Source organism: Misgurnus anguillicaudatus, chromosome 19 (assembly GCF_027580225.2).
Source record: "Misgurnus anguillicaudatus chromosome 19, ASM2758022v2, whole genome shotgun sequence".
NCBI classification, from domain to species: Eukaryota; Metazoa; Chordata; class Actinopteri; order Cypriniformes; family Cobitidae; genus Misgurnus; species Misgurnus anguillicaudatus.
This window is the reverse complement of record NC_073355.2, coordinates 14,970,693-14,986,601: the sequence shown is the minus strand read 5'-3', so window position 1 is coordinate 14,986,601 and position 15,909 is coordinate 14,970,693. Positions and strand designations below refer to the sequence as shown.

At 39.8% G+C, this 15,909-nt stretch overlaps 2 protein-coding genes and 1 pseudogene across 2 annotated transcripts; 2 read left to right on the top strand and 1 right to left on the bottom strand.

Moving 5' to 3' along the window:
* Positions 1–1,077: 1,077 nt before the first annotated feature.
* LOC129431246 (hemoglobin cathodic subunit alpha) lies at positions 1,078–2,013 on the bottom strand. The gene is made up of 3 exons (XM_055189041.1): positions 1,852–2,013; positions 1,558–1,765; positions 1,078–1,311 (listed from the first exon to the last, which is right to left on the bottom strand). Exons 1-3 carry the CDS (start codon positions 1,998–2,000, stop codon positions 1,183–1,185), a joined length of 486 nt encoding a protein of 161 aa, XP_055045016.1. The 5' UTR covers positions 2,001–2,013; the 3' UTR covers positions 1,078–1,182.
* A 1,114-nt stretch (positions 2,014–3,127) lies between these two features.
* Positions 3,128–3,958, top strand: LOC129431252 (hemoglobin cathodic subunit beta). The gene is made up of 3 exons (XM_055189057.2): positions 3,128–3,286; positions 3,408–3,630; positions 3,725–3,958. Exons 1-3 carry the CDS (start codon positions 3,195–3,197, stop codon positions 3,851–3,853), a joined length of 444 nt encoding a protein of 147 aa, XP_055045032.1. The 5' UTR covers positions 3,128–3,194; the 3' UTR covers positions 3,854–3,958.
* Positions 3,959–7,920: 3,962 nt separating this feature from the next.
* On the top strand, positions 7,921–11,698 carry LOC141350827 (uncharacterized; annotated as a pseudogene).
* Positions 11,699–15,909: the final 4,211 nt, after the last annotated feature.

Sequence of the window (15,909 nt, the reverse complement as noted above, 5' to 3'; positions counted from 1 at the left end):
TGATAGAATTTGTATAGGGACAGGTATTTTGTTAAATGTCACTCATAGGAATACATATAAATGATTATTTATAACACTAATACCCTATAAACTTGAAATAATCTTGACAAACTATATATTGTTGGAAAGCTCTAGGTAGGTAGTTTTCAAATTTCAAGGCCATTTGATGATGGAAATTTAGTAGAGACAGTCATTTTGTTATTTGTCACTGACCCTGTAGGAGTCCATATGAATTCGTATATATTCATAATTCTAATATTCTTCAAAATGAATATATGAATCTTCAAAAATCTTGACAAACTATATATCGTTGGAAAGCTCTAAGAATGTAGTTTTCATATTTCAAAACCTTTTTGCATTAAACAAAATGCAGAGACAGTAATTTATTAACTTGTGACAAGATATTCCAACTAACCGTTGACGCCTTGGTTGGTAAAACCACTAAAAGTGTGACAAACTTCATTTTTTGTTATTTTCACCTAAAATTTGGTTCAGAACTAGTTGAGACTTGTGTCTTTATTGGTGTGGTGTTTTGAGAGTAAAACATTTTAATTTTTATATACATTTGATCAGAGAGTATATACTTTATTGCATTATTTTAATTATTTAAAATAAATTTAAACGGGTATAACTTTTTTGTCATTTAATATTTACAACTTCAAACACCTCAGTGTAAAACTATAAATTGTCTTCTTAAAAAAGAGACCATGATTTTGCTTCTAAACCAAAGAATGCCAGAGTTATAGTAATTTTAACGTGCAGATCACCTTTTCACTCCCCCCCACTCAAAAGGGGCGGTTACAGTTATAGGGTTAATACATCAACAAACATGTACTAACGTTAATGTTGTTATTATTCATGCATAAATTCTTATGACTCATTACATAGTTAGGTCTTGTTTAGTACATTGCTTTCATTAGGTTACAACTCATTAGGTTAAATTAAAGTGATTATTTAATTTACACGATTATCCATGTACTATTATTTTGCACATTTTAAGGAAACTTGTTTGTCTGATTGTTTCTTAACTCACCCCACTGGCTTGGTTAAAAGTCGACCAAATAAACACTTGAGACGTTTTTAATTGTTATGGATTTTATTAAATGCATCAATTGACATTATATTCAGAGATATTCTTTTAAGTGCCCGATTTGCAGATAAGAGGGTTGCTGACTTATGTGCTTATCTGTATTTATCTGCAAGGGCGGAAGAGACAGCGGCCAGAAACTTGTCCATGGCTACATGCACCTCGGGAGTGAAATCACCAGGGAAATGAACAGCAAGAGACACAAGGATGTTATGAGACAAAATCTGAAAAGAGAGAACATTGTATTAAGTAATTATCCAACATTTAACATCATTACCAAATTAATTTTTCTACCTAAAATCATTCTGCATAATGAAAAAAACTTTTGTGAAAATATAACATTGATATCTTTATGTCAAACATTGCAAAAACTAAACTCAATGAGTGAAATCAAACTTTGCTCCTAATATAATAATTAGATTGTGAGACTTTAACATGGTTACAAATCGGCACGGGTTGGTGTCTCTTACCTTGAAGTTTCCAGGATCTACACGAATCTGAGTGGCATGGATGTCACTCAGCTTGCTCAATCCACCAACAAGATCATCCATTTTACCCACAGCATCACCGACGGCTCCAATCACAACTTTGCCGTGCTTCTTCACTTGGGCAGAGTTGGGAGAGAGGTCAGGCCATTGAGAAAAATATGTTTTGGTCTGAGGGTAGGCCTGAAGCATTCTGCGAAAAAGTTAAGAATTAGTATTATTATATTTAACACAGTATGCTGTTGTTGGTGAAAGTAGTTTTATGACAGTTCCACTTACCTAACTAGAGCGTCATGGCCTACGGCGTCGGCCTTTCCAGCGACTTTGCCCCAGAATGCCTTGACCAAGGCTTTGTCTTTAGCTGTCAAACTCATTTTCGATTCTTTCCACTTAGAAGGAAGAGTTTTAGGGGTAAAAGAAGGGGGCATTTTTATAACGCGCTGTACTGCCACACCCATCACCGAAGTGGGCTCCTCCTAATAAACTTCAGCCAACAACTACTGATGAATTTGATACACGTTAATTATTCAAACATTACCAACAAAAATGTATCAAAAGTCAATAATACAACGATCAAAAAGAAGTTTGTTTAAACCACTTTTTTATTTAGTCAAAATAAAATGATGGCAGTGAATCATTTAAATAGAGCCATTGCTATGTCTACAATTATTATCTTAACCTCATAAGACCCGAGCTTTCCAGCTATTTGGGGTTAGGAAGAACCAATAAATATAATAACCAAATATTTTTCTAAGAACATGAAGCAGTCTAACTGTCCAAGTTTGTGTACAACATGTTCCAATTACACAGAAGTGTTATGATGCAAACAACAAAACATTTATGTCCACGCATCTAGACACACCAGCTCTTAGGAGGTTAAGGATTTTGCAACACTTCTCATTGAGTAGATACACTAAGATGACAAATTTTTAACTCTTATATTGTTGGCAAAAACAAATAAGTTTACTTTGCGCTTCTTGTTCGAAAGAGGTTTTGGGGTCAACTTAGGACAGCTAATTATGCCAAAAGAGTAAGCCAGATTTTAAGTATCACAACTGAACATTCATCGTTATCAAAACTGTACCAAATCGGGAACATTCTGAAACGGGAGGAGCAGGTCTGAACATCTAGATAAAAAGCTGGCAATTATTCAATTTTAAAACTGCAAACAAATGTTTAATGTGTTAAGAATGTTTATAATTTTGCCTGAAACAAATGACAGCTTCAAACATGTTGACATTGGTGAGACTGTCCGTTATAATTTACCTCAAAAGTGCCTGAGTCAGTCAAAATTATTATTAAAGGGTCAATCAGTCTACTTAGGTTTTCTCGCGGTTCATAAAGGCTTTATTTCTGTTGAACACAATGTAATATGTTTACGGCTTTAAGCACATTTAATAAACTCTTGATTAAAATCTAAAATCTAAATTTTTGACAATTCTCTCTTAACAGTTTCTAATGAAATTGTAACATTGTAAAATTGGATCGTATCCACGTACCAGGGAGCCAATCATTCTCAACGTCTGATGTAGGGCGGGGAGGGCAAGTATAAATAAAACTGAGTAGCACCTTCATCTGTCTTCAAAATTCTCACTTGTTGAAGAAAATACACGATAATCACAATGGTGGAGTGGTCACCTGCCGAGCGCAAAGTTATTGCTGATGTCTGGGGCAAAATCAATCCTGACGAAGTCGGACACGCGGCGTTGGTCAGGTAATTTGATATCAAAGTATATGAGGATGTATATCAAATTCGATTTTAAGTTTTAAATACATTTTAAAAGAACTAAGACTTAATGAATATGTTTTCATTGTTCGATTTCTTGCATGCAAAGGTTGTTCATCGTATATCCCTGGACTCAGAGATATTTCGGCTCTTTTGGAAACCTGTCCAACGCAGCTGCAATCCATGGCAATCCTAAAGTGGCTGAACATGGCAAAACTGTGCTAGGTGCGCTGGACAAGGCCGTGAAGCACATGGACGACATTAAAGGCATCTACGCCAAACTAAGTAAACTGCATTGTGAAAAACTCAACGTTGATCCTGACAACTTCAAGGTACGTTTCTGATTAATTTTCAAGTGACGTGCTTCTAGGATATCACATTTTTATATTGCCTGGGGTTAAATGCAAATATTTTTGATTTCCACAGCTGTTGGCCGATTGCATAACCATTGTTGTTGCACTCAAATTCGGAACCGCTTTCACCCCTGAAGTTCAGGCCACCTGGCAGAAATTCCTGTGTGTCGTTGTGGCCGCTCTCTCCAGCCGCTATTTCTGAAGATCCGGTGAAGATTTACAAAGGACCACACTATTTCTGTGCATCAGTTCAGTGATGGTTCAAAGCATCAAACTTATTAATAAAGTATTAAATTCATATACATAATTCAAATATTTTGTGTCTTTTTTCATGAAGTGGGTGGTCTATATATTCTTGCAATGATAATTAAACACAAATTTGTTATTAAATATCAGCACAATAAGCGTGCAACCTTTACATGCATTTACATAATGTGGCAGTTTTATTCTTGATGAGTAAATGTTACATATAGGAAATAGTTTAAAACGTTATAAAACAATAATGACTTACAATATTTACCTGCATAAATACAGTATACCGGTGTTGATGCATGCAAACAATTAACACACACAACATGAAAATAGATTCCCACAAAGCTGTAACATACATTCCTTTTTAAAATATTTTAGCATCTCTGAGCTACGGGAACTGTCCGTTCCAAAAGTGCTGAAATTAGGCAAACATTCCACTTTCAAGTTATAGCAAAAACAGTAAAAAACACAACGGCAAATAAACGGTTTCATAAAAGTTAATGATCTAATAATATTTTCTAAATAAATTCCTTTAGTTGATACAATATAATGTAAAAATGTGCTTTCACTAGAATGCCACTTCACAAATACTATAGTTTGTTTTATAATAATAAAAATTGTGGAAACTCGCATTGGTAGCCGAGTAATTAAGGGGATACACTGTAAAAAAAAATCCGTAGTTTTTACGAAGAAATGCTGGCAGCTGTAGTTACCAGAACAATTATGAATACAACTTAAAACCGTAAAAACAACACACCACAAAGGCATTACAGCGAACTTTGTAAATTGTACAAATCTTACCTGTATACAGAATTTATTTATAACTTATATATTTATAACTGTTTAGAAACTCTTATTTTTTACGGTTAAATGCAGATGTGATTGCCAGAAAACCGCCTTAAAAATACATGAACATGTAAACAACTTTTTGAATTTCATTAACTAATATAATTTTATTCATATTTTAATATATGCAGAAAACCACTATAATCCAGGTGATGGAATAGACAGCTGCACAAGGAAACAAAGTTTGTTGTAAAATTATTACAAATTGTTTTCTTATTACTTGCCAACAATTTTAAAAGAGACCATGCAGATTGTATCATACAAAACAAATACAAAACAACATCAGGGTAAGTTATTAAATGGCTCAGTGTCTACATGAGTCCATTTTACAGAGTAAAAAGTGACACTTAAATAATGACATCATGAATGAACATTAATGATGAAATAGAGGTCAAAACACAAGTACAACTGAACTACAGACAAAATGAGACAAGATCTTCCCAAAAACAAGTCTCCAAAATGTCTTTACTGTTAAGTGGTTTGATTTATCCAAATGAAAATCATGTCATTAATTAAGTGTAACTTTCCAACCCTGCAAAATGGACTCATGCAGACACTAAGCGATTCAACAACTCACCCTGATGTTGCTCTGCACCCGCCTGTATGACACAATCTTTGTGTATGTCCACTGACTCTTTAAGTTGTTGGCAAATAATTAGAAAACAATTTGTAATGGTTTCACAGCAGACTTTGTTTCTTTGTGCAGCTGTCTATTCCATCACCTGGATTATAGTGGCTTTCTGCATATTTTAAGAAATGAATAAAATTCTATTAGTTAATAAAATACAAAAGTTGTTTACATGTTCATATATTTTTAGGGTGGTTATCTGGCAATCACATCTGCATTTAACCATTAAAAAAAGAAGAGTTTCTAAATAGTTAATAAATCAAAGAAATTCTGTATACAGGTAAGATTTGTAAAATTTACAAAAGTTTGCTTTAATGCATACAACTGGTGGTGTTGTTTTTACAGTTTTAAGTTGTATTTTTTACAGAATTGTTCTGGTAACCGCAGCTGCCAGTATTTCTTCTTAAAAACTATGAATTTTTTTTACAGTGCACAGCAGATAGTGTCCATTGACTTAGTAGGAAAAAATATTTTGGAAGTACTGTAAAAAATGAAGAAAATATTTTAATAAATGATGGAAAGCATGCATTGACGGTACCCATTAAATTCCATTATATTTTTTATTCCTACTATGGAAGTCAATGGACACCATAATTTCTCAAATCATCATCTTTTCTGTTCATCAGAAAAAATAAATTTATACAGGTTTAGAACCACATGAGGTTAAGTAAACGACAGAACTTTCTTTTTTGGGTAAAATATCCCGTTCACTTATTCCCTAGATGCCGTTTTGAGTGACTTTTGAACTTAACATATTTGGTCATTTTGGCAGAGGTGTAAAGAGTGGCTGAAAGCCATACTTGAGTAAAAGTACAGATACCTCACTGTAAAAATTACTCCACTACAAGTTACAAGTCACCAATTTAAATATGACTTGAGTGATAGTATTAAAGTAACCCAATTTAAAAGTACTTTAGTATTTTTACTAGTACTGAATGTTGGCTCAAAGATGCACTATCAACACAAAGAGACATTGTAGGTCAGTGAAAAACAAAAAAAGTTTATTTATGAGGTTTTACTTCCTAATATAGAAATCAAACACCTAAAAATTTTGACCTGGCAGAACAAACACATTGTCATAGTCTTTTAACTAAAATTTTATTTCGTTTTAGTCATATTTTTGTCATCTGAATTTATTTTGTTTTTGTCTAATTTTATTCAACTAAATGCGCTGAGATTTTAGTCTAAATTAAATTTAATTTAAACCCATTTAATTTTAGTCTAGTGTCATTGTGTACTTGAATGTGCCATGCTGAAAAATATATAGCCTAACTTTGTGATATAAATATGGTAACACTTTACAAGGTTCATTAGTTAGCTATATAGTTAACATGAACTAATAATGAACTGCACTTATACAGCATTTATTAATCTTTGTTAATGTTAATTTCAACAATTACTAATACTTTATTAAAATCTTGTTAACATTAGTTAATGCACTCTGAACTAACATGAACAAACAATTAAATCTTACATTTTTATTAACTAACTTTAACAAAGATGAATAAATACTGATATAAATGTATTGCTCATGGTTTGTTCAAGTTAGTCAATACATTAACTAATGTTTACTAATGTACCTTATTGTAAAGTGTTACCAAATATTCTTATAGGCCTATCCTAAAAAAAATATATAATCTTAATATTTAAAAAATTATTAGAGTCCAGTAGGTTGTTACAGTTAATATACAGTAACAAAAATATGATGCATATTAAAAACGTGAAGTTGTTCATTTGAAAGATTAATTGAAAACACGTGTAGTAGACGTAACACCACTATCTCACATTAAGTGCACTACATTTCTCCAGTCATGCATCCCTCTTTACAGTAAATACATTACAGCATACTTGATTAAATGTGAGGACAGTGAAATTGTACACTTATCATCAATCTTATAACGTACTCACCCCATGTCGTCAATATTTGACGACACTTGACCATTCGTCAATATGTGACGCGGAGGGTATACCTTTCGCGTCATTTTTTGACGAACTGGGGACTTCAATACTATTACGTCCGTTGCATTCTCTTCTCCTATTTTCTTACCATTTTCGCGTGGGTTTAGGGTTAGATTTACATAATGACATCCCTACCCAAACCTAACTCTAACCCCAACGCCAGGTGACAACTGTTTCTAACCCCAACGCCAGGTGACAACTGTTTAATTTCGCGTACACTGTTTAATTTCGCGTAATCTAACCCTAAACCGACGCGAAAATGGTAAGAAAATAGGAGAAGAGAATGCAACGGACGTAATAGTATTGAAGTCCCCAGTTCGTCAAAAAATGAAAGGTATACCCTCCGCGTCACATGATGTTTTATATAAACAAGGTTTGGGAGGAGCTGATCAGTCAATGAACTCGGCTGGCTTTCAATCACTAATCAATGAACTTGGCTGGCTCTCAACGAACACGGCTGGCTCTCGATGATTAAGCAATGAACACGGCTGGTTATCAATCACTAATCAACACAACAACTTAGTACCAGCTCTATAAATAATCATAGAGTCCTTACCCTCAATTCTCTGGGACATTATTGCAAGATGTCCAGTCAAACAAACCCAGCACAGGAAATTCACCATACCACACAGGATTATCTCGGGCCTTCCGACAGCGGTCGGGATGTTTCAATCAAGCCCGAGGCCTCCCCACAGGCCGGGCGATCTTCCCGCATTGCTACACGAATCCCGAGGAGAAAAGGACCGTCTTCTCACACCCCGCAGAGGCGCTCCCCACCATCACCTTCATACGCTTCTGCTTCTCCAGGAATCCCCGACATCAAGAAATGGTCCATCCTAGGCCTCGAACTAGCTCTTGAAAATGCAGATATTCCATTCTCACGTAAACAAACAAAGGCGCAACTGTTCAGCCTACTCCGCGATAGCCGGAGGGCTACTCAACCCCCGCAAACAGCCGTGACAGCAAGCTCTGACTCCTCGTCTCTGCAAGCACGGAAAACACGGAGGTCTCAAAGACACCACATGAAGCTATCAGCTAGCCTGGGTCGCCCGCCGATGTCTCCAGAAGCCAGCTCACAAGCGAGTCAGCTAGCAAGCCAGCCAGACAGCGCGAACATGCTTCCGCTCACGGCAACGGCTTCGCTCCTCCCACTGCCCCTTCTTTCTCCCGGCCAATGGCCTGCTGCCCCTCCGTCTCTCTATCACACGGGGTTGCGTTCGACAGCAGCGCCGGCCGCATCTATTTTTTCCTTCTCACATTTCTCCCATTTTTTCCGCAGGAGCTGACACGAGCGCGGCAACGGCTTCGCTCCTCCCACTGCTGCTTCCTCCTCCCGGCCAAGGGCCTGCTGCCCCTCCGTCTCTCTATCACACGGGGTTGCGTTCAGCAGCAGCGCCGGCCACATCTATTTTTCTTTTTCACATTTCTCCCACTTTTTCCGCAGGAGCCGACACGAGCTCAGCAAAGGCTTCACTCATCCCACTGCCCCTTCCTTCTCCCGGCCAATGGCCTGCTGCCCCTCCGTCTCTCTATCACACGGGGTTGCGTTCAGCAGCAGCGCCGGCCACATCTATTTTTCCTTCTCACATTTCTCCCACTTTTGCAGCAGGAGCCGACTCGAGCGTGAGGATGCCTCCGCTAACGAGTCAGGCCCCGGTTTTCGCTGCAGGAGCCGACACGAGCGTGAGGATGCCTCCGCTAACGAGTCAGGCCCGGTTTTTGCCGCAGGAGCCGACACGAGCGTGAGGATGCCTCCGCTAACGAGTCAGGCCCCGGCACCCTCTATGACTTTTCAACCTGATATTTTCGCCCACGGATCGACCCAAAGCGTGAGGCTGCCTCCGCAAGCGGCTCCAGCGGCTTCTTTTTCTGTTGATTCTGTTCCCCAGACCCGTCAGCCTTTCACGCTGGCTACCGCAGCACCAATGCCCATCCCACCCAACGCATTGGCCTTGGAACCTCCCCCTGTCATCAATTCCATCAGGCAACAGATCCTCGCAGAAATTGAGGCAGCCGGCATCAGAAGCGGATCTTCACCCAACACTAGTGCCTCCCTATTCAACTATAATATTCCTTTAAATCATCCACTCAAAGACCTTCTCCTAAGACCTACCGCCTCTCTAGATACTATACTCCAAGCAGTCTCAATGGGAACTCTTCAAACCTATCTGACAGCTTGGAGAAGCTTCAGAACTTTCCATCATTTACACCAGATCCCTTTAGCCAACTTCTCTCTACTTACCATAACATCATTCATATCGTACCTGCATAAAGTCAAACACCTTCGAATCAGCACAATTAAAGGGTATATGAGCGGAATCCAATTTTTTCACAAACTAATGTTAGGTTCACCCTCAACTGCTATCACTAATCCCCAGACCGCCATGCTTTTAAAAGGTATTGAAAAAACCCAACCCAAGAGTCCAGATCCCAGGTTACCCATAACCATAGAAATCCTTTCAAAATGTCTAGCCACTCTTCGCAAAGGCTACTCCTCAGTACATACTGCCCGAACCCTAGATGCCATGTTCGTGTTAGCCTTTTTTGGTTTCCTCCGCTGTTCAGAATTCACTGTTTCAGCCACCTTTGACCCAAACCTACACCCAACCATCTCTGATCTAGCCATAATAGATGACGAAACCATCTCATTTTTTATCAAACACAGCAAGACGGACCAAATGAGAAAAGGACACCACATATACATTTTCAAAATTCAAACTCCCATCCAACCATACCAAGTTCTCAAAGCTTACACTTCCTACCGTTGCCACCAGATTAAATCCTCTTCCGACCCACTTTTTGGGGATGAATTCAACCGCCCAGTAACCCGCTTTTGGTTTCAGAAGCACCTAAAACAAGTTTTGCTAACATCTGGCTTCCCCCCCCATGAATTTGCAAGTCATTCCTTCCGCATTGGAGCAGCCACAACAGCTGCTCAAAACGGACTCCCAGACTCCCAGATACAAACCCTAGGCCGCTGGTCTTCGGAAGCTTTCAAAAAATTACATCAGGGCAGATCGTGCTTCCATCAAAGAAGCCCACCAAACACTCACGGCCCAGCAAACGGACATAAGATCACACCGTCACACATAAACCCATCATCACCCTCGATCCACTTCCCTGCCTCCGCAGAAGCTAGTACCGGCAACTCAAGCTGACACCCTCATCAAAATCTTACACAGCCCTACCGCAACAGATTCCTTCTCAGATAACAACAACTGTCGCAGCGCGACCGCTCTTGCAGAAGCCCAAGCTTTTATTTCACTCTCTGCCACAGCAGATGCCTTTTTTAAGCCAGTATCGCAGCAGCGACCGCCCCCACAGGGGCCCGTGCTTCTTTCACTTCCTCTGTCAATAAAACCTTCCCTTTCCAACTCAGGCCAGTATCGCAGCAGCGACCGCCCCCGCAGGGGCCCGTGCCTTTTCCTCGATCTGCCGCAGCAGTCGACTTCTGAAGCCAGTATCGCAGCTGCGACCGCCCCCGCAGGGGCCCGTGCTTCTTTCACTTCCTCTGCGAATAAAACCTTCCCTTTCCAACTCAGGCCAGTATCGCAGCAGCGACCGCCCCCGCAGGGGCCCGTGCCTTTTCCTCGATCTGCCGCAGCAGTCGACTTCTGAAGCCAGTATCGCCGCTGCGACCGCCCCCGCAGGGGCCCGTGCTTCTTTCACATGCTCTGCCAATAAAACCTTCCCTTTCCAACTCAGGCCAGTATCGCAGCAGCGACCGCCCCCGCAGGGGCCCGTGCCTTTTCCTCGATCTGCCGCAGCAGTCGACTTCTGAAGCCAGTATCGCCGCTGCGACCGCCCCCACAGGGGCCCGTGCTTCTTTCACATGCTCTGCTAATAAAACCTTCCCTTTCCAACTCAGGCCAGTATCGCAGCAGCGACCGCCCCCGCAGGGGCCCGTGCCTTTTCCTCGATCTGCCGCAGCAGATCATTTCAACCTCGAAGCCCGTATCGCAGCGCGACCGCCCCCGCAGGGGCCAGTGCTTCCTTCTCATTTTCTGCCCAGCAGAATCTATGCATCTATCGCTGCCTAAGCAGTACTGCTCCCTCTGGAGTTTTCTTCTTCCCCAACTACCTCATGTCTGGCTCCTCTAGAGCACAGCCCCATCTCAGGGCACAAACTGCTTCCTTCGCTCCCTTGGAGTCCTACCTTGCTCCTTACAGCACTACCTCACCTATTACCTTTAAAAACTCCCCGCTCTTCTTCAGAGTACAATTTTCTCCCTTCCCTACATATTGGCAGCAGCAGATTTTGCTCCCCCGGAGCCCCCTATATTCTTCAAACTACAGCCTTTGGGTCCAGGCCTCTGCCCCACCTCATATATCCTTCTCAACCTCTTCACAGCACTTCTCAACAGTGCCCACTCTCCAGAGCTGCCTTTTTCAATTCTACTCTCTACTTCAGCATTTTCCCCAATGAGGGCCAGCACCTCGCCTTCTCAAGCCAGCCTTCTTTGGGGAATTGTTGTTCAGGCGGCTGTCCTGCACCACCTGCTCTTTTTGGGGATAACCCGGGTCAGGGCACGCCCCAGTCCCGGGGCTCCTTCCCCGGTCAAGGGACGAACGTTCCGAACTCGGGGGGTATTTCCCGAGCTCGGAACCTTCGCCCCGGGACAGCACACCACTCACGCATATTAGCAGTCCCTCTTTATTGTCAGTGAGGCGAACTCGTAAAATGATGTTTTATATAAACAAGGTTTGGGAGGAGCTGATCAGTCAATGAACTCGGCTGGCTTTCAATCACTAATCAATGAACTTGGCTGGCTCTCAACGAACACGGCTGGCTCTCGATGATTAAGCAATGAACATGGCTGGTTATCAATCACTAATCAACACAACAACTTAGTACCAGCTCTATAAATAATCATAGAGTCCTTACCCTCAATTCTCTGGGACATTATTGCAAACCCACCTCCACCCCTTCGCCTCACTACGTACATTTAGCTCAGCACCGGGGATAACCCGGGTCAGGGCACGCCCCAGGCCCGGGGCTCCTTCCCCGGTCAAGGGACGAACGTTCCGAACTCGGGGGGTATTTCCCGAGCTCGGAACCTTCGCCCCGGGACAGCACGCCACTCACGCATATTAGCAGTCCCTCTTTATTGTCAGTGAGGCGAACTCGTAAAATATTGACGAATGGTCAAGTGTCGTCAAATATTGACGACATGGGGTGAGACTGTGTTAACTTAAGTTACTCAGGCAATCAGTACAGGACATCGCTGGTTTATTTAAGCTTATATAGTAAGTTATATCAAGTTATGTAGCTGATAAACATCAGTATATAAAACATTTGTGCTTGCCTTCGAGTTGCGGGATGACCCTCCTGCGATCACGCTTCACTTTTGTTTAACGAAGGGTCCCTTGACATAATCAAATGTGATATGCATCCATATGTCTGCTCTTTATCTCTTCTCTCAGACCATGCGCAAACATTTGTGTCTACAGTTTATGACACAAATTACAAATTTAGATATTTTGTACCAAGCAACTGAAAGGACATACAGTAACAGAACATGAAATCCATTTTGTGAAGGATTATTTATGCTTATACATATGAAGAAACATTATATAATATACTTGATAACACTATTTTGTTTAATAAAACAAATATTTACACTAATTTCTTTAGTCTGGCGAAAGCTGTCAATTTATGTTTTTACGTGCAGTACATGTCCGGACCTCGGCTGGTGCGGAGGTTTCATTTACTGGACCTCCACCAATTTTAGTTGAAGACCCCTGGAGTAGAGAGTAAAAGTTGCTTATATTTTTGATACTCAGTACAACTACAAAGTAGCCCAAAAAATACTTAAAGGAACAGTATGCAAGAAATTTATGTCAATTAATCATGAAATAACCCTGATATGTCACTAGACATTAAGAAATCATTTTCATTCCAAATACTTATGTCACTCACAACAGTGGTCTGGCCAGGATATCATCATTTAAAAAGTGGAGTTGCAGCCCTCAACCGATGTTTATGTTGTCATTTTGTGTATTGGCCACCAGTTGTGTGATTGCAGTACCAGTTTTAGCCACAAGTTTTGTTATTGCAATACCAGTTTTGGCCACAATCCTACATACTGTTCCTTTATGTACAGTAACGAAGTACATTTACTTAAGTACTTTACACCTCTGCAATTTGGATTGCAATCTCACTTAAAGGTGTAGTGGATGATTTTCTCGAATTTAGAAAAGAACCGCCTTCTCCACTGACATTGTCACGTTGGTCCACACGCGCCCACAGGTACGCAATCTCCTGATATAGTTGCACTACAGCAATTGGTATATGTTTTACTGTAGTAAATATTAATGTTTTTTCTATGGAGAAAAAGGACCAGAAACCTCTGTGTCTTCCCAGCCAACATTGATTTGTGGGCCCCACGTGGGTCTTGCATGTGGGCATGCAATATGGGTTTCACTATGTGGGTCACATATAGGTATGCCCACGTTGGATGATAATAAGGGACACTCATAGGCCTATATGTGGATAAAATAATTTTATGCTTAAAATAAATTTATACATTTAAACTTAAATGATTACTTTGATTGTCACTTTTACACAGAGCAAATATCACATGATCTGATCAGTATAACACTTTAAATTAAAAAGGCATTATTTTCTATTGTTACATTTAATTGATAATGTTAATGTTCGCCTGTCTATTAATTTATCAAATATTAATTTTATTGTAGTTTACTTTGCACAGTTGGGAATGAGGGAAAATTTCAGAAAATTCATCAGCTTGTTAGTGCGTGCAATTTATTCCCAGTTTTGTTTTTAGAAAATGGAAAACTATGGTGCAAGTTCACATACGTCACAGCGATGAATCAAAGCAAACGTGCAAGGACATTTGATGAGCTTGGCTGTGAAGTTCTTCAACTGTTGAGCAAAGATTGAATGATGATTAGAATTAAGACAAACTCCAGAACAGCGAGCAATGTTTGTGTTGTTTTTGAGTCTCAAGTATTTTAAGAGTTTGACTTCTTTCAGTGCTTGTTTTAAGTGTTACACTGCAAAACATTTTTGTAGAAATTACAGTATTACAGATTTTACATTTAGGTTACTGACTGACAACAGTTGTTCAAAGTTAAATGAACATGAAACATTTTTAGTCTTTATCTTCTACAGTAAGTTACTGGCAACCAGCTGCATTACAACAAATTTGTGTTAAATTGTTAGTCATTACCTGCTGTAATGATGGGTAGGAAGGCAGACAGGAGCAGCCGATCCAAATGCAGTTTTTTATTAAATTAACATAAAACAAGATAAACAAACCAAAATAATCCCAGACAGTTAAACCATAACAAGAAGCCAAAGACCAATCCATTTCAGTCAACATAGATACAACAACCAACAACAGACAACTGAAACACTGGGGTTATATACACATGGGTAAGGTAACAAGACACACCTGGGAAACAATCAACACAAGGACCAATCAACAAAAGAACTACGAAGGACTCTAGACATGGTAGACAGAACAGAACTTCAAAATAAGAGACATGACAGGGGAGACACAGAACAGATCATGACACCTGCATTAGCCATTTTTAATTGTTGTTGATTATTTTATTATTGAAAGTGTAATAAAATGACAAATAGAGTAGTTTGATATACTGAACCTCTACAGTTTTTTTTATTGGATTTCTCAAATTGCACCTCCTTCATGTTTCGATGAATTAACAGTTCACGAATATTCACAATGAAAACTTATATTTATCAAACTGAAATTATATTGCTTTTATCAGTTGTCAATCAGTTTTAATCAAATGTGTTATTTAAATAAATATAAGGTAAATTTCAATTAAGCATTAAAAGTATAATAATTACATAATGAGGGACCAGTCAACCATACTGGGCCCTGGTATATAACATGTGGGCTTCATTAATGTTTATGTAAGTTGCCCAGCTTGGCCCCACATAAGCTACAGTCAGATTCTATATCAAATTCATGTGGGCTAATCAAGGTGGGGCCATTGTGGAACCAGTGGACAAACCCATATCAAACCCACATGGGGCCCACCTTGCAATGTTGGCTGGGAACTCCTGACTCGACTCAGCCCTGGTAACCTCTATACTGGACTACTGCAATGCTCTCTTCTTGTCAGCCTTCCTGCACGGTCTATAAACCACTCAAACTGGTTCAGAATGCAGCAGCTCGGCTCATTTTCCAGGAGCTCAAAAGGGCTCATGTAATGCCGCTCTTCATCTCTCTCCACTGGCTACTGATTAAATCCCGTGCCAGGTATAAATCACCACTGCTTACCTACAGAAGTTTCACTGGTGCAATGGCATACAACCCATCCAGAACGTTACAAATGAGTGGCGCATATCACAAAAGGACATTATTAAAAAAAGCGTCTGCTAAATGACTAAATGTACATCACGTTCCCGCTCATTTTCCTTCACTTCTTAATCTTAGTTATCATTGTGCACATCAGATCACTATTTTTCTATTAAGACAATTTTTATGTGCCTCCTTCAACATATTATCATAATGATTATCTTAACTTTGCTGTATACTTTAATAAGTTTTACTGCAGTTTTTTACTGTACTCGGTTTTGT